We start from the raw sequence: 26,552 nt of genomic DNA, 5'->3' as shown, positions 1-26,552 counted from the left end.
GATGAAGAAGTAGGCGTTGGTTTTCTATTGCAGAAGTAGTCTTTAACCTATCTATAGATTCCACAACGAGTCCTTCACAGGGCTTGGTTACAATGAAAGCTGCTTTTGGACACTTTCAGTTCTTATATGAACTTAAAAGCTCAAGGGATATTTTATCTCTTAGTTCATGGCCCCTTTAATATCTATGTATATAGAATGCAACATCATTACAGTCTCTGTTGGTCAAATGTCCAAATACTATTGTCCATCTAGTGTATTTTGGAGCATGTGTGCAAAATTCCAACAGGTCCTTAAAAATCTTGATGAAATGTATAAAACGTATGATATTGACTAACTTAAATGGTATAACAAACATCTGAATGAATATTTTAAGAGGTCTTACATTCGGGAATAACAAAACAAAACAAATCAGGAATCACAATTCAGCACAATGCGATTATTAAACTTCAATAGGCTATGATTTAATTGTATAAATATGGATACTGCACATTTCAAATTATTGATGAATATCGTGCATTTATACCAATATATTGCTTATGATATTGTTCATAAATTATGACAGTGTTTACTTTATGGTGTTTATATTGTAAAAAGATGCAGATCAGGGGTCTCAACACACCTGCACAAGCTAATCAAGGTCTTCATTATTACTAGTAAGCTTTAAGCCCAGTTCAGACTGCACGATCAAACTCGTCGGGTCACTGCTCTTTTCACACTGCGTGACTATCTGGGGTATCTTTCAGTCACTGCTGTGTTCACACTGACCGATGGTTTGACGACAGAGGAGTTCACACTGCATGACTGAACAAGAGGAACAATCGCCGACAACTCTCTCTCCGGTGCGCAAACTACATTTCCCAAACACACGTGCGATGTGACAAGTAAACAACGCGAGATCACTGCCGGAGTTACCTTTGTTATTAAAAATGATAAACTGCACAAATTTTGCTTCAAATTGTATGTGCGCTGATTTGTGGAGAAAAAGAAAAAAGATTATGGCGTAAGAAATTGTTGGAGAGACAGAGGGAGCACGAATTGTGTTCGTTCACGAATTGTGAACGTGAAAATGTTTGGCCTTTGTTTCTGTTTGATAGAATTGTAAATATATCTATAAAAATACTGATAATCTGTCTATAACTCCTTTCTGAACCTCCCGCTGCCCTGTATCTCACTCTTTTATTGGCTGTCGGTAATCGCCAATGTAATTTTCAGTCAGAACTCATTTCACACAGCAGGAGTTTGAATCGCCGACAGCTCCAGATATTTAGCATGCCAGATATCTCACCGGTGTCGGATTCTCTCTGATCGTGTCTTTGATTATTCACACTGCGTGATTGTCACTCGCGTGCACGAGATTTTCCTATGATCTCGAGTATTTGTCGGCGATTTTCACAAAACCTGTCGGCGACTCAAAATCCAGGCAAAAATCGGGCAGTGTGAACTAGGCTTAAGGCATGCGAGTTTGATCAGGTTGCCCCAGAGTTGAGGTAGATGACTGTAAGACTGATTATTTGATCTATTTTATCTTTTAACCCTTGTATGGTGTTCGGGTCTGTTGGACCCGTTTTTATTTTTTATCGAAAGAAAAATGATATGATTAATAATTTTTTCAAACGGAGACTCATTGGCCTTGGCTCATTTTCTGTGAGGAATATATATCAGAACACATTTTCAATGACCACACACTGTACACCCGCCCTACACATTTATATTACACACAGGATGTTCGGGTCCACTGGACCCGGGGCTAATAAAAGTGTGGGAATCCTGTGTACCTTTACTCTGTCCTCCTCCTGTCAGGGCCTGCTGTTAGTCTGTGTGTGTTCTTGTATATGGTTTATGAGGACACAAATGTGTATAATGACATGGGTATTACAACGTAAACATGGTATATGACGATATCTGTGTCCTCATACTAAAACATACTAAATGGTGTTTTTTGAAATTCAAAAAAGGCCAAACGTTTTCTGTGATGGGTAGGTTTAGGGGTAGGGTTAGTGTTGGGGGATAGATTATACAGTTTGTACATTAGAAAAACCAGTATGCCTATGGAGAGTAACCATACACCACATATCCAAGTGTGCGTGTAGCTACAAGAGTGAGTTTTCTTTCTACTCCTGCCGTTCCCACACGAGGTAGCAATTCTTATTTGTGATCTAACAAAGGTAAAGAGAAAATATTAACCATATATGCTGTTTATATTGCTTGTAATTGGGATGAAGTAAACATCTGTTGAGTATTTTAACATAACATTTTAGATAGAGTTGAATTAAAAACCCAAAAATGCAGCGGGTCCACCAGACCCACGAACACTGGCTGAGTAACAAAAATATGAACACCACACAAGGGTTAAAAAATCAGCTGGCAATAGTAAAGCATAGGCATTCTAAAATAATTGTCTCAATGTATTTCAGGCTTGTTTATTCTTTTCCCGCCATTGAGGGAAATTTCTGGCTTCAGTGTTTTGACTGTTATCAAGTGGTTCTATTATGCATCTTCTGAAAGAGTACTAAATCTCCCGATCAAAACACATTCCATTGCTTGTGCCTGTAGAATTTTTTTTTATTAAACATACCCACATTGAAGTGTTGATATAAAATAATGCATGAAAATTCTGGCTAGGAAAGTGTTAAAAGTCTTGCAATTATGCCTAAAACATTCTTTATTAAGAAAAAAATAAAAAAATAAAATAAATAAAATATATATTTAACTTGGGAAAAAAAGTAAAAGTCAAGCCCTGGTGTATGTTAATGGACGCATCAGCAAGACTTGTAATTATGCATGTTCACTAATTAGTGCCTAATTAGATTTAGTAAAACAGCAGACAGAGCACACAATTACATTGTTTTCCTCTCACACACACTCTTCTGTTAGTCTATTTTACCCTTTAAAATGGCACACATATACAACTATGCCTGTGCTGCGCGCGCACGCACACCTGTTCAATTTCACAAATTAACCAAAACACAGCTCCATCTGTCCTTACCAGTGACTCGTGTGATGATTTTTTTAAGTGACCTTACATTAACGTGTGAACTTGAGGTGTTTGTGTGTGACTGACCGTATGTTGGCAGATTTTGTCTTCAGGTCGTTCCAGCGCTGGTTCATGTCATCCAGTCTCTGCTGGAGGAATACTGCCTCCTCTGAGCTCCCCAGAGCCTTCACCATCTTCATCTTATTCCCCTCCACACTCCTGAAAACATCATTATGAGCCTCGATCTCAGCCTGGATGTCCTACACACACAGAGGGAGACAGAGATTGCTTTAATTATCACCGTCATTATGTGGTTTTGTTAAAGGGAAAGCTAAATAAATCAACAAAGGAGAGAAAGCTTCCACACATTCTCCGCTGAGAGACAAATACACAATTAAAGCTGTCAGTCTGATACCGAACCTATCCACACACACGCACACACACACGCGATCAAATAAAACTGAAGATAAATCACATTACTCGTGAGAGCACACATGAGGATACTGAGCATACAATTTTACACTTTTTTCAGTTTAGTTTCAGTTGTATGGTGAATACATTTCATCTAAATATGTTTTTTTTTTCTGTATTTTATTTAATTCTTTACATAACACAGTACCACACACATCACCAACCTGTTATGATAACACAATTTATCACAACCTGCATCATATTTAATACCAGGTAGTAATATCAAACTGCCTTCAAAGACCATTATTCAAACACAACATCACTGCAGCATTTCCTGTCAATCAAATGTGTCATTGCGTCCACACAGCTAAACTGTAACTAATGTCACTCTGGGTATTTAAGATACATTAGCATCGATAGATTGATTGGATGCCTGTGTGGTTCCTTTGCAGTTATTTCTGACAGGATACACTGATAGTCAAAGTATCGCCCTTTTTTGGATTTTGGCAATACTGCACCAGAGTCATGCTAATAAAGCTTGTTTGAATTTGCCATATTGAGGCATGTTTAGTAGAGGACAGTAAAAAGAGGGTTGGGGCTTTTCCAGTTAATTTGCAAAGTGCTGTCTGCTATTTAACAATCTCTCTCGCCCCATCAGTCCTTTAAAGAAAATACACCAGAATACCAATGAAAACACACTATGCTGCTGAGACAACACACAAGATGAAATTAAGCCGTGTATGCTGTTGAGGGTCCTAACAGAAAGACAGATCAGTTCACACAGACGAGAAAATAAATAAGTAAACTATAAAATACATTTATATTGTTAAACTATATTTAATTAATAAATATATAATTATGACTAATATTGTGTTGGTTCCCCTTTTGCTGACAAAACAGCCCTGACCGGTCGAGGCATTGACTCCACTAGACCCCTGAAGGTGTGCTGTGGTTTCTGGCTCCAAGATGTTAACAGCAGATCCTTTAAGTCATGTAATGTTGCGAGGTGGGGCCTCCATGGATTGGACTTGTTTGTTCAGCACATCCCACAGATGCTCAATTGGATTGAGATCTGGGGCATTTGGAGGCCAAGTCAACACCTCAAACTCGTTGTTGTGCTCCTCAAACCATTCCTGAACTTTTTTTGCTTAATGGAAGGGCACATTATCCTGTATCCAGTTCTGATGCTCATGTTCCCACTGTTGGTGCTTTTGGCGGCGGACAGGGGTCAGCATGGGCACCCTGACTGGTCTGTGGCTATGCAGCCCCATACACAACAAACTGTGATGCACTGTGTATTCTGACACCTTTTTATCTGAACCAGCATTAACTTCTTGATCAATTTGGCAGTAGCTCATCTGTTTGATCGGACCACACTGGCCAGCCTTCGATCTCCACGTGCATCAATGAGCCTTGGCCGCCCCCTGTGGCCGGTTCTCCACTGTTCCTTCCTTGGAGCACTTTTGATAGATACTAACCACTGCAGACCGGGAACACCCCACAAGAGTTTTGGAGATGCTCAGACCAAAACTGCAGCTCAGATGGTCATTTTTATAACTTAATTATAAATAATAATTCATATTTTGTTACATTTATTTAGTGTTTTTTCTGGGTCCTCAAAGCGCTTTACATTTTTAGAAGGGGTAATCTCCTCAACCACCACCAATGTGCAGCATCCAACTGAATGATGCAACGAGCAGCCATATTACGCCAGAACACCCACCACACACCAGCTGATTGGTGAAGAGGAGACGGAGACGGTGATGAAGTGATGAAGACAATCATTATATGGGGATTATTAAGAGGCCATGATGGACAGAGGCCAATGGCTCTAAAATTCTAATTTCAGAGGTTATTTGGCCAGGATGCCGGGGTTACACCCCTACTCTTTATCGAAGGACATCCTGAGTCAGGACCTCGGTTTGACGTCTCATCCGAAGCATGGTGCTCTTTGTCAGTATAGTGTCCCCATCACTACACTGGGGTGTTAGGACCCACACAGACCACAGGGTGAGCACCCCCCTGCTGGCCTCACTAACACCTCTACCCGCAGCTCCTACTTTTCCCAGTTGGTCTCCCATCCAGGTACTGACCAGGCTCAGCCCTGCTTAGCTCCAGCGGGAAACCAGTCTTGGACGACAGGGTGACATGGCTGCTGGCTATATCTTAACTTAAAATCTGTAAATGATTTGAGTCCACGAACCTCACAAATTTTATAAAATAAAATCAAACCCTAAACAAAACTCAACAAAAAAACGAAATGAAACATCTCCAAAAAAAAAAAAAAAAAAAAAAAAAACTTGAAATCTTTCAAAGATTTGATGTCATGAACCTCACCTCACAAACCTGTCTGGTAGGCACCCATCCTCCAGAATAAATAGTCAGACAATCTGATCCAAGCTAGCAATTTTGGAAGATTATTTTAATTTATAACTGCAATATGCATCAAGTGGTCAGTCGACGGACTGTAGGCAATCCATTGGTTTTTCCATCTACTTTTAGACTACGGTTTAAGTAATGTGTGAACATGTTTGTGTAAAAACATGTCAGGAGAGGGCCTTATTCACATGCACAAATAAACACTGTAACCACTGGACTGAAGCTTCAGCGTACAGCATGTTTCTGGGCTCTGCAAAGTCTCAATTGTGCTGTTCATCTGTTATAGTTCTTAATGAAATATTTAACTGTGATCAATTCAACCACGAGCCCGCACACACTAAAACTCCCTCATCTGGCAGTCTGACCTATTAAACGCAGCAATAAAAAGCTTTTCTCGTTAATAAAGTTAAATAATTGCTTCTCGATCATAAAGACTCCCTAGAGCTGTCGTTCGGTGTGCTCTCGTTTAACCAGACTTACCCACAAAAACGAGAGAGAGAGAGAGAGAGAGAGAGAGAGAGAGAGAGAGAGAGAGAGAGAGAGAGAGAGAGAGAGAGAGAGAGAGAGAGAGAGAGAGAGAGAGAGAGAGAGAGAGAGAGAGAATACGAATAAGCAGAGAGAGAGATTGTGTTTAAAAGGGGGAAAAACGGTGACATTTTCAAATTTGACCTTTCCCAGTTGGTAGGTGGATGCATCCTCATTGACTAACACACACATACACACCCAGAGTAAGAAACGCTCTTCAGCATAACACACTTCCACAGGTGGGAGATGCTCTTCAAACTGAGCGTGTTTTGAAAGTCCTCTCTTTCCTGGAAGAAGTTATTGCACAGATAGCAAGCACTTTGATCCAAAGTGACTAACAGTACACTTTAATGCTGTAGAGTCCCCTCCAGCAACCTGAGGCTGCGTGTCGGATCAAGGACACAATTGGTATAGTTGACGGATCAGTCCTTATGGGACATTTTATATGTTATTTCTTTTCTGCATATTAGTGACCAAGAGATCATTGTGACACTCATAGAAATATCTACATAAAATAGAACTGTGGATCTTGTTTAGGGAACTGTAAATTTTATTTTGTTCCTCTAGTTTTAGGGGTTTAAGTAGAACATTTTTCCACGTGAGTGGCGCCACATGTTCTGGAGGAAAAAATTAAAAATTAAAAAATTAAAAAATGTAATAAAAATAAACTAAACAAAACTCCAAACCAAACCTGAAACCTTTCAACGATTTGATGCCACGAACTATAACAATGTGTGCCAAATATTTACTGATTTACTCAGTACTGGATTATATAGTGGCTGGTACTCGAGATTTATTTTAATTTCCATATTTTAGCATATACCAAGGGTACACATATACAGTATTCTCACTTAAAACTTTACAAATTTCTATCCTAATGTTTTGTTTTAATTTATTTTATTTAGACTAAATTGTATAAATAGCATACTTTTTTATGTATAATAATTACAACAATTACTGCCTTATTGTATCAACTATAATTTAAGTAACACTATTTTACAGTGATCTTGTTACATGTAGTTACTATAAAATACGTTTAAGTTTGTGTTATTTTTTTGGTTACACTTTATTTTAAGGTGTCCTTGTTATAGTTTATTTCTACATTTAAGTACTGAATAATTTTAATTAACTACATGTATAGGTTTAGATTTAGGGTTTGTTTCATGTAATTATGTACAATTTATAGTTATCACAATATTAACTACATGTAACATAACAGTGACACCGTAAAACAGTGTTACCATTTAGTTTCAATTCCACTTAATGATAATAACCTGATTAAGTACATAATGCTAAGTAATATTACTTGTGTAATTACACTATAAACCACTTCAAATAATGTGCATTTCATTTCTAATGATTTATTATGTTGAAGTTCCTTATATAATCTCCAACAAACTGGTGAGCAACTGCCGGTTTTCACTCGGATTCACCACTTATGCAACTTTGGGATCCAGGCGCACCCCCTTGTCCAATTCCTCCACATTAAAACAATCCAGAAGCAAATTACCTCCTCAAACTTCTGCAGCAACTCCTGCAAGCTGAAGTTCAGACCAATCATCATGATCCGAGTCTAACTCTACAGCACTACATTCCAAAACGCCAAAGACGGAGAGAAATCTGGCAGCGGATCAGTCTCCTCTGGGGGTCCACACGCGCATAATACAGCTTATGATATGCAGGAACATCTGTGGAGGAGCACAAACACATCACGGCTTCAACGTCTGGCAGCGGGTGCCCGAGCGCCTGTGCCGAAGGTCCGCCACTTTGTGCTGAGAGTCGCATGCTACAATGTCTGATGGGTCTCGATCTGTGTTCAGGATGGTGTGAGGTGAAGGCCTGGCTGTTGGAGGGAGACTGAAGTAGGAATTCAACCAGATATCCAACTGTTGACTCTGTGATGATTTCGCTGCTTTAATCACAAAGTTCTCCCAAAGCGCACACTCTCGTACAGACACACACAGAAAGTGGCTTGTTCCTCCAAGTTCCTGTGACCCTCGGGCAAGCGTTTGTAGTCAATTACCCGTGTCAAAGAGCCTCTGTGTGGTTCATGCTGCCGGGCAGGGAAGGAGAAAAGCACGGCTGCAGAAAACACGGACTTCGAGTCAGCTAGCCGAGAAGAACGGTGAAGATCTGATCTTGAGGAAAACATCTCCATATCTAGACATGAGGACAGGCCAGAAGCAGGCGATCTGTGTGAGCACTGAATGTGATGGTCTTCATCTTTGTGTTCACAGGTCCACTTGAAGAAAATCCATCCAGATGGAGATCTGAGATGAGGTTTTCCTCCTGGATGTAAGGATCAGATCTCCACAGGCAGCTTGAGACACATTTCCAGAACTTCCCAAAGTTTCCTAAAACTCTCTGGCTGTCCACCTTTCTTCTGTCAGCGGTCTCTCCTCCTGTTCTTCTCTGACTGCTGGCTCACAGAGTTGACTTTTCCCCCTCTCTCTTCTGTCTTTCCCTCCAGTGGCAGCTGTTTATTATTTTATTCAGCATCCTCCGTTTCCCCTCCTCTTTCCCTCCACTCCAAACTAACACACCCACTTCCTGTAGGGCCCCACCATGAAAGAGAGAGAGCACCGTGTTGAAAATGAAAAAAAGAATGTTCGACAAGAAGGTGAAGGCGGGAAAGACAACGTTTTATGAAGTAACGCACCAACTTCAGCATTTGTGAAAGTCTTCATCATATGAGATGTGTGTGTATATATATAGATAGATAGATAGATAGATAGATAGATAGATAGAGAGAGAGAGAGAGAGAGAGAGAGAGAGAGAGAGAGAGAGAGAGAGAGAGAGAGAGAGAGAGAGAGAGAGAGAGAGAGAGAGAGAGAATACGAATAAGCACAAGTGCGTGACAACACAACATGTGATGTGATCTAGAGAATCATTTTCTATTTGGAGTCATATCTGTGTACAAACATCTGATAAACATCTTAAAGGGATAGTTCACCAAAAATGAAAATATCCCCATGATTTACTCTCCAGCCATCCTAGGTGTATATGACATTCGTCTTTCCGATTAATAAAATCGGACATATATTTAAAAAAAGTCCTGGCTCTTCAGCTTTATAATGGCAGTGACTTGTTGGTTCGTTTTTGAAGTCCATACAAGTGCATCTATCTATCATATAACTGCTCCACACGGCTCCAGGGGGTTAATAAAGGCCGTCTGAAGCGAAGCTATGCGTTTGTGTAAGAAAAATATCCATATTTAAAAATGTATAGAGTAAAATAACTAGCAACATCAAGCTACATAATATATTTTAAAATATTAATATTGTGGTTTTACTCCAAGCTCACTTTAAAGCACCATTGAATGTTTGTATTACTATCCAATTATGATCTAATGCGGATTTGGTCTGGTCATATAATGTTGAAATATGCAACATTGAAAGTCACTTAAATCATCTTTCTTTCCCATTCTGATGCATTGAGTTGCTCCCATGGCATTGGCTGATTATATATTTGCTGCTTCGAAAAGTGGACGGTAATTTTATAATGACTATAGACACCATACACAAGAATATACAGAGGAAAACTGCAAATTTTGCAATGTGCGCATACATATTACAGATACTGCATCCTAAAGTACATAACACAGATATTAGAACTCATTTCAGATCAAGTCGTGATGCCGCAAATATTGCAACATATTCCAGCAAACATAATGACATGTTGTAGACAATGTCAATTTACACTGTTCAGATGGAAAGACTTTTGTTCGAAAGACCTGGACTATAATGAAATCGCTCCCCTTTCAAAGGTCTGGGTTCATCATCGACCTTTGAGTTCATGACTCAAACAAGTCTGACTAAAATACTTAAGTCCTTTTCCCCTTTCAGATTTTCCATGTCACCAACATTTCACTTTTCCTTTAGATATCACCGCCTATTCCTTTCTCCGCAGCGTTCGGGAGTTAAACATCCTCACTCAGATCTCCTCAGAGTGTGCGCGAGTGTGTGTTATGCTTCCTTTGAAATTCATAACGTACATATGGGCTCTTTCTAGGCTTGTCTAAATACATAAAGTCAGCATGTCAGGGGCCATGTGGTCCGAACTTACACACACGCGGCAGCCTAAAGCAGCCAGGAGCAAAGACAGAAGACAATTGTGAATATTCATGAGCAAACCTCTTTGAAGTGCCTTTACTTCATTAAAGCATTTACATAATGAATATCCAGAGAGGCACGTTTGATGTGTGTGTGTGTGTGTGTGTGTGTGTGTGTGTGTGTGTGTGTGTGTGTGTGTGTGTGTGTGTGTGTGTGTGTGTGTGTGTGTGTGTGTGTGTGTGTGTGTGTGTGTGTGTGTGTGTGTGTGTGTGTGTGTGTGTGTGTGTGTGAGAGTGTGTGTGAGTGAGCAAACAAACCCTGCTGGATTACAATCAAATCAGGATATGAATATGTGTAACACATAATAGTTCATGAGTTAATAAATGGGAATGCTTGTTTATGCCAACAAAAGTAATGCAGATGATTACGACGGCGTAGAAGAAACACACCCGAAACATCAGCGCTCAGTGGGGCAAACAGAGGGCGAGGGGTGAAAGAAGAGGGTGATGGGCAAGGGGTGAACATGAGGAAGAAGTTTCACAGCTCGGGAATTATGGGACGAGATACGCTGGGAGAACAGATTCAAAGTTTGAGCCGAGGAGAGTGCTTTAACTCACAGACACAAGCCGTTTTTCAACATGACTGCTGCTCATGAACGCTTTGACTTCATTAAGAGACCATGCCTCCATGCCCATTTGCACTAATGCATGCATGTGCACACAAACACACACACACACACACACACACACACACACACACACACACACACACACACACACACACACACACACACACACTTTGATCTTGAGAGCTGTTGATGGAGCTGATTTCTATGCAGGTATTTCCAACTAACATCTGAGGCCAGTCCACATCTGCACCTCGCTGATAATGGTGTGTGTGTGTGTGTGTGTGTGTGTGTGTGTGTGTGTGTGTATGCGTGTGTGTGTGTGTGTGTATGTACAGGTATGCGATTTATGAGGATACAAATGTGTATAATGACACTTCTTGTTTCCTTGTAAACCAAATGGCTTAAATAAAATAATTTTAAGCAATTCATTCTATTTTTAATTAATCAAATAAATCCATTGGCTTTTGGATAATTTCCGCCTTATATTTTATCTGCACAAATGAAATGATCAACAGTAAATATATAATATAAATATAATTAATGTAATGTAATGTAATGTAATATAATTAATATAATATAATATAATTAATATAATATAATATAATATAATATAATATAATATAATATAATATAATATAATATAATATAATTAATATAATATAATATAACATAATTAATATAATATTATAATAATATAATTATAATATAAATATAATAATATAATAATAATAATATATAATATAATATAATTAATATAATTAATGTAATGTAATATAATTAATATAATTAATATAATTAATATAATATAATATAATATAATATAATATAATATAATATAATATAATATAATATAATTAATATAATATAATATAACATAATATAATTATAATATAAATATAATAATATAATAATAATAATATATAATAATAATAATAATATAATATAATATAATATAATATAATATAATTAATATAATATAATATAATATAATATAATATAATATAATATAATATAATATAATACAATAAATATGGGTTAACAATTACCTTCATTTTGATGAACCAATATTGATTCTTAAATTACAAAACTGAACTTAAAAGATAATTTAGACCAAGAAAGATAACTATAATATCTATATTTTCATTAGTAATTAGCTGTTTTATCACTCATCAGCTGAAAAACACATTGTGAAAGTGATTCCAAATATATGGTTCTTCTATGTCTTAACCATGATAGTTGTGGTGTGGACCAGAGCATGTGAGCGGAGCGGTCATATTTCCCGAGGCCTTTCTGAAGCTTCTGCTTGCCCAACCCAGAATGCTTTATTATGCTGTTTAGAGAACATGTGAAATAAGTAATAAGGTTATGGAATCTATTTACAGACCTTTTTTTCCTCGATAATTGCAGAGTAAACATCAAAGTTAGGAACAAAGAAGGAGAAGAAATTGACAAGTAGTGTGGAGTTTGAAAAGATTCATTTTGTGATATACTCACAGCTAATTTCTTTTTCACTCTTTGCTTAGGGTTAAAAAGTAGTTTGAAATACCTTTTGCAGCAGTATACTGTTAACAAATCTCCTGACAGCGCTCACACTGATGAGAACGACGTTTAGATGAATTTGTAAATATGTTCTGCATCCTTTCCTCTAAATAATGACAGCGGTGAGAAAACAGCAGTATAGAAAGCATCTGATCATAGCCGTGCGGATGTATCTGCAATTCGCCATTCCAGTCAAGTCACGTGACGCTTATTTACCAACTTGTACAATATTTCTTTAAAGTCAAAAACATTATAAGAAATGTATTACAAACAGAAAGAAGCGCTGGTATAGAGCCCAATATAGTCCACACATGCTCTAGTGTGGATGTGGTCGACATTATTATTGTAAGTTAAGAGTTATCATTATTGTAATTGTCCTTGGTTTCTCAGTTTTATTATTCAAACAATCATCTTGACACTCTTTACTGTGTTGTGACACCTAGTTTAACTTTTTTAACCTTTGATATTATGGTACTTTGTGTTGACGTCACTAATATTTACATACTTGATTGTGATAGGTCTGTCCTTTATCGCATGTCTTTAACATTGTGGCACACAAAGCCCATTGTGTGTGGATTCACAGTCCTCAGAAGACTATTTGTGTTGAGTGTCGTGATAATGACGGATCTATAACCTGAACAAACCTATAATATCAACGCTGTCTTGCAGCAGCCTGGTATTTAATTTCAAAAATGTGAATCTAGTAAATGTGAACCAAATTAAGCAACATGTTTGTAGGCTATATGAACCAAACACGGCGACTTGGTTGCATATGTCCAACACAATCTATTAGTTATCCATCTGTAAGACTGTGACTGAAATTGAATGCATCTATAGAAACGACACTTTCAGAAGTCCTGTCCTCAAATAAACCAGCTATGCTATTTGAGGCAGTGACATGTTCTAGCAATCATTAAACATTGAAAAACTTAAAGGCATCACAAGAACTGGTACAACCTCTTGCCCTTAGCCAACAGATCATAACGCATTCATGTTTTAAGGCAGTTTGAACAAAGCTCTGTTATATTTGGATACAATAATCCAAGGAATTCACCACAACCAAAAACTACTCCCATCAGCAGTAGTTTCTCTCGAACACATCTCGACCAGAAACACACACCCATGCTATATGATTCCTCAGTTAATATAGTAATAACAATGAAGTATGCAATAGTTACAAGCAACTTAACAAAACCCTACACTGTGAGTACATGTTATTAATTGATATTACTTAAAGCAAGTGTATGTAAGATTGTGGCCAAAACTGGTACTGCAATCACTTTCAAATGACTGTAGAGCGGTGTATTCCCTCTCCCCCTCCCCCTGACTCGAGGTTGCCAGATTGGCTGCAGGATTGGCAGGAACGTTTTTAGATCTGCAGCTGTGGTAACTAGAGCAGATCTGGCAACCCAGATGCAGAAACACTACTGACTTCCTGATTGGTCGATAGGTGGAGGGCGGAGCTTCAGGCCAAAACACAACATAAAACATCAACATCAGCTGAGGGCTGCAACAACAACTTTTAAATGACAATATCCTGGCCGGACTACTGTTGTCAGTGATATAAGTATTTGAAATGAACATGATTTCTTAATGTGTAGTGACAGGGCAATTTTATGATTAATTGAAATACATTTCTTACATACAGTTCCTTTGATAGTGCTACAATGATGAAAGATGTTTGTCGACAAGCTATTTTCCCCCAGAGGAGACGATGACGAGACAAACATAAGGTCACTGATTAATAACTGTGACTATCAACATTCAATATCACTGACTAAAATGTAGATTCAAAATTGAAAACTTTACCAAAATCTCTATTTTTGTTGGAAAAAAGAGATAGCAAAATATTACAAGCCCCTATGAGCTTTTATGTTTGTGGTTGCCAGATGTCAAGAAATTTAATCCCTTAATCAGAGTTTTTCTCTTAAAATTATACATTTTCTGCCCAGTGCATACTTAAAGTCCCCTGTGGTGGAAATCAAGTGTTTATGTGTCTATGTGGTGTTTTTATATGCTTCAAGACAAACTATGTGCAAATTAATCTACTAGTCAAAACCACTGCTAGTATTTTCTCCTTAAAGGAGTCATATAATGCTCATTTTTACATGATTCAAGTCTCTGATGTCCCCAGAGTGTATGTTAAGAATTAGCTCAAAATGCCTCACATTTAGTTTATCATCACATGTTAAAATTCATGTCACTTTTTGAGCAAAAACATGCCGTTTCTGTGTGTCCCTTTAAGTGCAAATGAGCTGCTGCTCCTGCCCCTTTCTAGAAGAGGGCGGAGCTTCAAGTGTTATCAGCTCCCATTACCTCACGCAGACACACACTGAAAACGGTCAGAAACTGTTCAGTATTTTATGCTCAAACCGGAGTCAAACAATGATGGAGAAACTCAAGAAGACAACATGTAGAATGAGACAGGACGATTCTGAATGGATAGTTGATGAATTTATGTACCAGATGTGAAGTTAACTATAGTCAAGTCATTGATTAGCATATTCTGTCATGATAATCTATAAATCGCTCAAAGTGAGAACTGTTGTAAGATGCTCAGAGCCAGAGAATATCTGCTGCATGAAGAGAGAACAGGTGTAGTTTAGTTTAGTTATGGTTATAACTTATGTTGTCATACTGCTTTATGACCTGCTATTGCGTTTGTGCTCGTACTGTACTGCAACATAAGACGGATGCGACAGCTTAAGCAGACTCACAAATGAGCTTGACTACAACAACTCTGCCTCTTCTCATTATGGCCTCTGTTTCGTGTTTCCTGAGGGCAGAGTTTATGTAAATTTTAAGGTTAGTGATGTCACGGTGATACAGCTTATTGTAGTCCCTACCAGCCGTTTGTTGTAGTCCTTAAAAAGCAAATTCTGTAAAATAAAATATCTTCCTTCGCTTTAAACTTTGAGTGTCGTAACTTTACAGATGTTGTGTATGCTCAAACAGTAACAATACACACTGACTAAAGTTAAAAAACTGAAATAATAATCAACCACCCCCTTAAAACTGGGTTTGAAATTGCCTATGTTTATTACATCACAAATTACCTTGTAACCAATCACGTTGACGTACTGTTAGTAATAACAGTAAATGATGCACATTTACATGAAGCTAACCCTAAACATAACCCTAATCCTAACCCTTTAGTAAGTACACATTGTTAAATAATATTACTCAGAACTGTAGAATTAAACTTTAACTTTAATATACTTAAAGTACCTTAAAATAAACTGTAACCGAAAGCAGATATAAAGTATTGTCCCCATTACCATTAAATGTTCTGAAACTCAGCATATTTTTAACATCTATAATTGCTCTCATTATTCCACAGCAGTGCTTCTCACACTTTCTTTGGACAAGTATCACCTTTGATCCATTCAGAGCAACTAAGGAAGGAGTAACAATAATGTTCCTTTTATCAACACTGAGCAAGTCGGACATCTCTGAGAACAAGATTAAGGCCTGTGTGAATAGAATTATGCCATATGATATATGAATTAATATCAATATTCCCGTAGTCAGTCTAAATCATGGAGCTGTAAGACCCTCAACAGTCCCTTGACAGATCTGTGGAAGATCGCTACATGAGGAGCATCTAAAAAACACACCATAACCACAATAATACTGTTTATAATAGTTCACATTACAAAGTAACTGCTTTGGAGCATCCAACATCAAATACAATAGGTAGTGACTGTAGGAATTTAATATTTTTATACTTCACAACCATAAAAATAAAAAAGTATGTTCCATGTAGTATGAATGACATTCATCATATTGTCAGTATCATGGGACCTGCTATGCATAAATTTGTATATGCATTAGTATTTTTCAGCCCTATTTACATGCATCAATAATACAAATATTGTGGAATTTGAAGATTTTCTATTTTCCAATGTCTCTCATCTTTCGAATAAGCGTTTGAACTGCTGTCAGTCCGGCTGAATTATACATGTGCTAGAAACAGTCAAAACGCAGGCTCAGCATTGAGAGGTATATTTTGAGAAAACTGAATAAAATAATCTTTTTGCAGATCGCAGACACTCCAGTAAAGTAGTATTCCGATCAGAAATTATAAACAAACAAAAAAATCCACATTTGAATTTTTGCACCTATTGTATACTGGACGTTGTATATGTCTATGAATTATCTGCATTGTGCACCAGCTGAGGACATTCTGCTGCAGCTGAAGAAGCACTGCTTTAGAGCCAACAGGGATGAAAAATAAAAGAGAATAAAAAGAGTAACTTGGAGAACCGTTTAGGCAACGCTCACACCCACACACACTTTCCATCAGATTTACAGTAATACATTTCTCTGGCAGTCTGATCATTTGTGTGGGTATCTGTATCATCCCGCCATCACAGCGCCAAATTCCTGAGTAATAGAGGAGCTGCCCCTCCCTGCAGAGCATGCTTATCAGAGCCGTGTGATTTCCTGCTGCGCTCCACCAACAGCTCGATACACATACAGTGTGTGTGTGTGTGTGTGTGTGTGTGTGTGTGTGTGTGTGTGTGTGTGTGTGTGTGTGTGTGTGTGTGTTAATAATTGTTGTAATCATGGCATATAAAAAAAAAAATTGGATGCCTTAAATCACTAAGTAAATACTATATTGTTCTGAATAAAAGACATCCTGACTATTCCCGCCGGTGTGTGTATGAGAGCTTAGCATAGATATATTTTCACTTGCAGAACACTCTGGGCGCGACTCAATCAGCTCCCTAGTTCAATAGTCAGGGCACTGATCAGGACATAAGTCAATAGTATAATAGAGTAAAAAAAAGTATATCAGTCTGGTGCAATGTTAAACTTTGACTGCAGGCCTCCGATGGTTTGATCAAACAAACACAGCCTTGGAGAGCATAAGAGACAAACACGTAATTATTATTACAACTCTATGCCATCAAAAATTATTTACTTCTGCAAATTAGACCTGACAGACCCAAACAACTGTGATCTGAACTTGGATTGTGCCTCATTCTGATGAAACCAAAACCTCTGAGGGCCTTCCTCTAGGTGCCAGGACTAGATGCTACCTGAATCATTATGAATAAATAATGAATCTTGTAATGTGCTATTAAAGTTCCTCTGAACCCTCCACCTCCCCAGCTCCACCTGCCTAGATCTGCTACATGATTAATGTATGTCTATTCATGCAGCATCAGCAGATCACAGCATCAGCAGATCACGTGTGTGTGTGTGTGTGTGTGTGTGTATGAAATAGCAGGACAGAAATGTGCATAATGACATGGATATGACACAGGTGTTACAAGGAGAGGGTGAATTATGACGACATTACCCATGTCCCCAATTTTCAAAATGCTTATAAATCATACAGGACGAGTTTTTTTGATAAAGTAAAAATGCAGAATGTTTCCTGTGATGGGTAGGTTTAGGGGCAGGGGCAGTGTAAGGGGATAGAAAATACGGTTTGTACGGTATAAAAACCATTACGCCTATGGAATGTCCCCATATGTCACAAAAACCAACATGCGTGAGTGTGTGTCTATTAGCAGTAGCAAGTACATACTTGATCTGCCGCAGCAGTGTAGCCAAGACCAAATGCATTAACACTGACATTTTTAATAACATGCTAAAACTATTCAATGAGTGCTCATGACACAATTGAAATATTATTCCAACTAAAATAACAGTTGTGCAGGAGACTAGAGGGAGGAATCAGAATCAGGTCAGAGTCCGGCGGCTGAATATCTTCCTAATATGTCTAGAGAGCAGCATGTCTCATACTCTCCTGATCTTCATAAACACAAGAAATCCACCAACGGCTCTCGTTTTAAACCTAAAGCAGGTGCCGTGGGAAAGAGGCTTTTCAAAAACATTCCATGGAAATCTGCTCACACCCATATGTTTCCACAAACTGTGTTAAACCAATTTGTCTCTCACATCACATGATGAAAAACACTTCTCTTACAGGGATGTAAATTGAGATTGTTTTTCCCATAAGAAAAATAAAATAAAATAAAATAAAATAAAATAAAATAAAATAAAATAAAATAAAATAAAATAAAATAAAATAAAATAAAATAAAATAAAATAAAATAAAATAAAATAAAATAAAATAACGGAATCAAGCTCCGGAGCATAAGCATGGGAAAACCCAGACAACTTCAGGAAAATTTAGATTTGCTCGCGGCACCAATCAGAAACGTCGGGGCGGGCTTTACACGATGACGACAGCGCAGCGACGGTGAAGCACGATGTGAAACATCTCTCGTTCGAATCAGCTATCACTTCTGTTTTAAGCACTTTAAACTTTTCATTTTCTTTAAAACCCGAGCAAAGCACAAACCTCGGCTGCCAGATGTGGATTACACCGGCTACTGTGATGAGGAGGATGGGGAGTGTGATCATGTGCTAACACACAGCAGCTCTAGATCTGCCCTTTCTGTGATTATTTCCTCACACTAGATCTGGTAATCATGTAAAAAAATGTAAATAATTGTAAATAAATAACTAGCGTAACTATGCTCAAGTCTGAAAATGTTCTAACACATCTGAAATGACTGACTTTGAATAAAGTTTGTGAGAATATTTCCAAAGACTTCTTAATATTATATTATTTTCAAAATATTGCAAATCGCATTCTAATCGCAATTTGTAATTTCTGTTTTCAATTATCTGTGTACTGTGCTCAATTAACTGAGACTGCTTACAGCACTTGCAGGTTGTTGCCCTTGTTTGTTTCGTTGCTTCTATTGCTCTCCTCTTCTTGTAAGTCGCTTTGGATAAAAGCGTCTGCAAATTGACCATCAATCCGAGATGTTTCAGTCGGACTGTGATGCTATTAGGTTTTCCAAATTTGGCAAAAACGTTGATGGAGTGGCGGTGGACACCAGCTATTATCATTTATTTTACAACAACAGTAAAAGTCATCAGAAGCCATTGCAACATCTTCCTCAAAATCACAAACAGAGAATTGCTGTCTCAGATATTTCTCCATCGCTCTGCATACGTCATTGGCCGTTGGTGACGCCCCTTTAGATATGATTTGTCTATGAAGCTTTACCAGACCATAACTCAGTTACTACTGAGAACGGTCTGGTTTAACCAGGCTACGGAGCATCTTTGTGTCACCAAAGATATGCATCATAATTATGCAATCTATACATCAAGTATATGAAAGAAAAATATGAAGCAGCAAAACTGGGAGTATTATGTAGAGGCCGTTTTACAGGTTCCTTGTTGTTTAAACCTTTGTTCCTTAGCTTGTTTTTTGTTATCAACCATTTTTCCCCTTTTTCTTTTTGTTTCAGGAATCGGTAAGTGTGCCCCTATTTTTGATTCTTTATTGAACCCACTGTAATTATTACTGTCTTTTGTCTTAGAGGCTGTAGGGAATGAATGGCAGTTTTCTTTACTATAAATGCCGTTTTCTCCTGTTTTTGGCTATAGGCAGGGAGTAAGGGAAGACTGTTGTCATTTCTTTGCCTCTCTTTTAGGTTATTTCGAGGTCCTGGGTTTAGTTAGCGTCAAGTTTTGTTCATTATTTTGGCATTAGCCAATCCTAAAGAGATTGCTTTATACATTGTACATGAGGAAGTTCTAAATAAAAAGAATAAATAAGTTCAAAAGCACTGTAACAAAGGCTTAGGATTTTTATATTTTTTGTTAGCGTCACTGACACTAGACCAGGGATATAACACAGGACCCACCAAGACATGTATAATCATATCTCAAGACCCACCAAAATGATTTAAAGTGTAAAAGTGGGTTGGGGGTGGGAGGCATAATTCCTCTTTAGAGCAGTTTTTATTTTTCTTGTCATAATGACACACAAGTTTAATTGCAATACAAACTTAGGGTACACTATAAAGCCTAATGGCTATGTTGAAGTAATGTGAAGAGTAACAGAGTAGGTTCTGTTAAACTAAAGTTATCTAAAGTTGTCTGCACTGCATAAATAATACATTAAATATAGATGAATCCTCATTCCAGCTAATGTTTTCCTGTTCCCTTTTTCTTTTATTAACATTAATGACAGACATCATTAGTGGCTGCTGTCCCTTTAAGATCTGCTGCTGTTGAATGCAGATCTGATGTGCTTTCACACACATCAAATTTTCTCTCTCTTTAAGTTTAGTTAAGATGTTATTTAACTCATTTATGATCGCTCTTACGTGGATTCTCGACAAAACTGACACTTTTGGAATAATTATGTGGGCTATTGTTCGTTCAAGCCCTAAAGAAAACTTGATTCTGGTGCGCTGTTTGCTTCATAGACAGTGTTTAAGAGCGCGCTGCCACGCTCTCTTTTTTTTAAAAGTAAGTGAAGATAGTAAGTATGCCACAAGATGATTGGCCTCTGCTGATCCTGCAGCCTTTGAGATCGCTTGCTCAATTTAAACAGTCTGGATCAGTGTTTTCTGTAAGCTAGTCCTGCAGTATGAGAGTTCCTCTGAACCCCTCCACCTCCCCAGCTCCACCTGCCTAAATCTGATACAAGATTTGTCTATTCAGCATCAGCAGATCTTACATGATCACAGCAGTGTGTCTCTGTGTGTGTCTATTAGCAGTAGAAAGTACATCCTTAATCTGCAGCAGCAGTGTAGCAGATCGACTCCACCAATACAGTACAATAACATTACCTTTTGAGGAACGTTTAAGGTGTTTCATTATTTTTAGGGAAACGCATGACTAAATTAGTTCCAGGCAGGTCTTGACCGCATTACAGCTCCATATCGCTTCACCAAATGATTTCAGTTATTTTAAAGATCCTTACAGAGGACAAAAGCAAAAGAACCAAAACTCACAGAAAGGCTGACCAAGCAGAGAAATATATACGTTTAACTATTAGTAGACGCTGATGCTGAACACTACACACACAGCCTGAGGTCATTCACACACACTTAAAGGGATAGTTCACCCAACAATCATTTATTCATTTATCATTTAGTCACGCTCAAGTTGTTTCAAACCTGTATACATTTCTTTCTTCAGCTGAACACAGAGGAAAATATCTGGAAGAATGTCTGTCACCGAGCAGATCTCGGCAGCCATTTGACTACAATTGTGGGGGGAAAATACTATTGTACTCTCTCTCTCTCTCTCTCTCTCTCTCTCTCTCTCTCTCTCTCTCTCTCTCTCTCTCTCTCTCTCTCTCTCTCTCTCTCTCTCTCTCTCTCTCTCTCTCTCTCAACTGTATTAATAACAGCATTTGTCAGCTATCAATGGCTCAAGCCTCTGTTACTAGCTCTAAATGATGGTTTTGAATTAGTAGCAGAGGCGTGGGATGAGACGCGTAAGAAATTCGTCCTGTCCACACAAGTGTTTTAAGGACAAAAACATGAAATAATAATAATAATAATGAAATAACATTGAAATAAATCATCTGAACAATGTTGAGATGTGGTAACAGTAGTACAAGCAGAATAATTGATGATGACCCGTTGAATTATTAGAAAAATGATATACACCCTCCGTTGTGGCCACATTACCACCTTGGGTGAGTTATTCCTTAAATATATAGCGGCCCTATTTGGACGGTAATAAAAGTAATAAAAGTGTAGGCTAGATCTTTAAAATGCATCCAACTTAAAGGGAAACACAACGATAGGGTGCTCCGCTGTGGTCAAAAAGGATATAAACAGTTAATTTTGAAGTGATCTCTTCTTGAAAACTCAGAGATGTGGATTCAGACGGCTATTAAATTACCACACGACCTTGGTGTTTGTCTAAAAACAGAAGGTAATTCAGCGAGGGAATTTTACGCAGGTGGTGGGAGAAAAACACGGACATTCTGGATTCGGACGGCAATAAAATCACAGACTAGCCCCTGTAAATGAGAAACAATTATCGTCCGAATACGGCTATTGTTGTCATGACTGAAATATTTTAATTAAAATAACATTTCTAGGGATGCTTATTTTAAACTGGTTTTTAATTGTATTATTATTAGACTTTTTTATAAATACAAGCCTTTATGAGATTACGTATTCTTTACGTAATTTAACAAATCTTCCTGAATTTTAGTTAAATAACAGTAGTGAATATGTCAGTTCTGATTAGCTTTCAAAGAAAATTGGACATTACTTTATGATCTTAAACTACTGATTACTGAATTACTGAACTTTTATCAAACCTTACAAACCTAAAAATATCTTTAAAGGGGGGGTGAAACACTCAGTTTCAGTCAGTGTCATGTCAATCTTGAGTACCTATAGAGTAGCATTGCATCCTGCATATCTCCGAAAAGTCTTTATTTTTTTAATAATTATATAAGAAAGATGCGCTGTTCCGAGTCTTTCCGAAAAAAGCCGAGCGGGTGGGGGCGTGTCGTGTGAGCGGAGCTAAATAATGACGTGTGCGCCGCCGTGTTGAGTGCGTCGTAAAGCTGTCATCCCTAACAACGGGAAAAACTTTATTCAAAATAAAAATATGGCTTTTAATCAGATACAGCCATACATCTATGATCCGGAATCAGACCCAGAGGCTGCAGTTGAACAGGAGCAGCAGCAAAAACGACTAGAGCAGGACGTCTCTATGTGGTACAAGTTATACACTAACTATATAATATGCTTAGCGGCTTGTGTTATTTACATATTTATACTTGAATTATATCGTCGTATTTTTGTCTTTGAAGGTGTACATGTGGGAAGTGCAGTTGTGCACGTGTGTGTGTGTGTTTACGCGTGGTTTGACTGGTTTTGGCTAGTGTTTACTGGCTAATGGCTAATGAAGAAGCGCGCTTATTTATTTCAACATATTTCCCCACTCTTTGTGTATTGTTGTTTGGAGTGCTTTTACAATACACAAACATAAAGTTACACATATAGTGGCCAGCTAAACAAATGTACACGCACTACACATCGCATGCTCCATTGATCAATTAACTATACGTGATCATGTTTGGGCTACTTGATGAGCATAGGCAAAAACACAGACATTTGAAGCAGTCTTACTCACCGCCTGCGGTTCTAACGTTGGGACCTTTATCGTTGGGACTGCTCCATCATTCAGCATTAGGCGATCGGGAAAATCCGGCGTCGAGCTGGGCCTTGTTTATGAAACAGTCGGCACCGAAATGCAGCGAACAGATATAAACATTCGCGCAACTCAGTTGCTGATCCGGAAAAGCAAATTCCATCCACTGTTGCCTTAACGCGGGGTTTTGGGGAATCTGTGCAGGACTGTCTTGGTCTGGCAACCAAAAACGCACTTTTTTGGTGACATTGTTAGTTGTGAAAATCACCTGTGCAGCAGCCTACAAGCCAGCGCTTTGATGGGCGTAGCCTGTTGCTTTCTCGCTCTCTCCCTCTCTCTCTCTCACGCGCTTCCGGTAGAATTGTCCGTAAGGCCCATACAAGGAAATTCCGCCCCCATTAACGTCAAAGGGGGACGCATGATCGCAAAAAACTTGCCGAAACTTATGACTAACCGGAAGTAGTATTTTTGACAAAGAAATACTCCCATCAAACGTCCACCTTAACTTTTGAAACTTTGTCCATGTTTAGTATGGGATTCCAAGTCTTTAACAGTGTAAAAAGATCAGTATGCATGAAACAGCATTTCACCCCCCCTTTAATGAACAGGAATGGGAATTTTCAACTGAGGACTGTATGAGAAGAGAAAACAGCAGCTACTGTAAATTATGGGGGGGGGGGGGGGGGGGGCAAACACTGATACACACACACACTCATGGGAACACATGGGTGCACACTGTACATGTGTATGTACAGCCAATCAGAAGATAAGAAAGAGTTTCCACGACAACCAGAACAGAACATTTAAGATTCTTTCCGTCTCAAAGGGGAAAAGGGCAGAGATTAGAGGAGAGGCTGATCGACAAAAACACACACAGAGAGAGAGAGAGAGAGAGAGAGAGAGAGAGAGAGAGAGAGAGAGAGAGAGAGAGAGAGAGAGAGAGAGAGAGAGAGAGAGAGAGAGAGAGAGAGAGAGAGAGAGAGAGAGAGAGAGAGAGCTCCGACTGGAGGTGAAGAGGACGGTCAGACTGAAGTGGCTAGATCTGAGCTTGAAGATCAAACTGATCAGACAGACTGATGGAAACTGCTGTGAAACACAATCACTGTCTCTGCACTCATTCTCCACATCAGAGTGCTAAAACTCACTGTGTGTGTGTGTGTGTGTGTGTGTGTGTGTGTGTGTGTGTGTGTGTGTGTGTGTGTGTGTGTGTGTGTGTGTGTTCCGCTGCAGTTTTATGCATCACTAAGTGCTGATCTATCATTTCTGCTCGCAGACAACATTAAACACAGCATCTGTGCGAGCAGTAGATCAAGCTGACCTTAACCCTCCTGCTAAACTCACTTTATATAATCGTTTCGATCAGCTCCAGAGAGAGAGAGAGAGAGAGAGAGAGAGAGAGAGAGAGAGAGAGAGAGGGAGAGGGGAGAGGGAGAGGGAGAGGGAGAGGGAGAGGGAGAGAGGGAGAGAGGGAGAGAGGGAGAGAGAGAGAGAGAGAGGAGAGAGAGAGAGAGAGAGAAGAGAGAGAGAGAGAGAGAGAGAGAGAGAGAGAGAGAGAGAGAGGGAGAGAGGAGGGGAGAGGAGAAGAGAGGAGAGAGAGAGAGAGAGAGAGAGAGAGAGAGAGAGAGAGAGAGAAGAGAGAGAGAGAAGAAGAGAGAGAGAGAGAGAGAGAGAGAGAGAGAGAGAGAGAGAGAGAGAGAGAGAGAGAGAGAGAGAGAGAGAGAGAGAGAGAGAGAGAGAGAGAGAGAGAGAGAGAGAGAGAGAGAGAGAGAGAGAGAGAGAGAATTAGGCAGATTCCCATTGATTATTAATATGCAAAAAAGATCCCTCAAATTCTGGATGCCTCTAAAATCAAGTCCCACAGAATCGCTACATTTTAAAGCGTTACAAACCCAAGAACTGAACCCCGAAAAATGTCCCCTCAGTCAGCTGGCACTGCTTCTCACACTAACATCAGAACAAACCAAATGATCAAACAATTGAAGAATACATATTTGAAACATTGGGATCAGGAAACTAAAACACAAAGTAAATTACAATTCTATCGAACTCTAAAATCAAATTATGAATTGGAAAAATATCTCCAGTGTCAGAGACACAAAGCAGAGACGGATCCTGACCAAGTACAGGCTCAGTGAGCACCGTCTGGCCATCGAGACGGGCAGACACAGAAAGAGCTGGTTACCCAGAGAGCAAAGGGTGTGTGTTCACTGTACGACAGGACAGAGTTCATGTATAAAGGCCAGAAGTTCACTCGGAAATGTAGAGGGAGGAGGAGCCGAGGATGTGAAAAGCAAGTCTTTTTCTGGAAACAAACAGCATTGACATGAAAACACATTGACATGTCACAGCGGGTTGCTGGGAAGCAGTCGTCATGACACCAGAAATATCAGATGTGCTGGAACACAAGGTCAGGTGATCACGTCTCATTCAGCGCGGTCAGCAATCTTCACCTCAAATACGCTTACAATCCATCTAGAGGGAGGAAATACACACTCGATCCATCTCCCTCGCACTGCTCCATTAGACAGCAAATGGACTTAATGTACATTATGCAGCTGATCTGCTTTTACATCTAAATGCATTAAAAATCAATGACGCACGCTCACAAAGCAAGCGTAGCGCGTTCAGTTTCGATAACATTTGCATGCGTTGTGTGTCAGCATTAATTCTCAACTACGCAGAAGTACCGCCCATCTGCTAATGCAGTTAAAGGTCCCGTTCTTCGTGATTCCATCTTTCAAACTTTAGTTAGTGTGTAATGTTGCTGTTAGAGCATAAATAATACCTGTAAAAGTATAAAGCTCAAAGTTTAATGCCAAGCGAGATATTTTATTTAACAGAAGTTCCCTTTCAAAGCCTACAGCGAACGGGCCGGTTTGGACTACAACCCCTGCTGTTCCTTCATGAATGACGTCACTAGAACCGTTTGTTGACGAACCCTCCACCCACAAGAACATGCAAAATAGGGGGCGTGGTCTTGTTGCTCTCCCACGTGGAGAAGAGCGCACATTCAGCGCTTGCATCTCCCCATTATGGTAAGAGGCGGGTCCTTTCCGGGCAAAGTGCTCTAAGCTGCTGTCCAATCACAGCACGG

General features: G+C 38.8%; 1 protein-coding gene across 7 annotated transcripts in view; it reads right to left on the bottom strand.

Moving 5' to 3' along the window:
• LOC137078947 (utrophin-like) overlaps positions 1-26,552 on the bottom strand; it is a 303,830-nt gene that overhangs the window by 107,453 nt on the left and 169,825 nt on the right. For 6 of the 7 annotated variants that reach the window (XM_067446798.1, XM_067446802.1, XM_067446800.1 and 3 more), the window contains one exon: positions 3,062-3,234. In XM_067446798.1, the coding sequence (XP_067302899.1) occupies positions 3,062-3,234 (173 nt within the window). Of the gene's footprint in view, positions 1-3,061; positions 3,235-7,799; positions 8,174-26,552 lie in introns of those variants that run through there. The other variant, XM_067446804.1, reaches the window with a different exon arrangement.

The sequence above is a fragment of the Pseudorasbora parva genome, chromosome 6, assembly GCF_024679245.1.
Source record: "Pseudorasbora parva isolate DD20220531a chromosome 6, ASM2467924v1, whole genome shotgun sequence".
In the NCBI taxonomy this organism is placed as follows: domain Eukaryota; kingdom Metazoa; phylum Chordata; class Actinopteri; order Cypriniformes; family Gobionidae; genus Pseudorasbora; species Pseudorasbora parva.
This window is presented reverse-complemented; position numbering and strand designations above follow the sequence as displayed.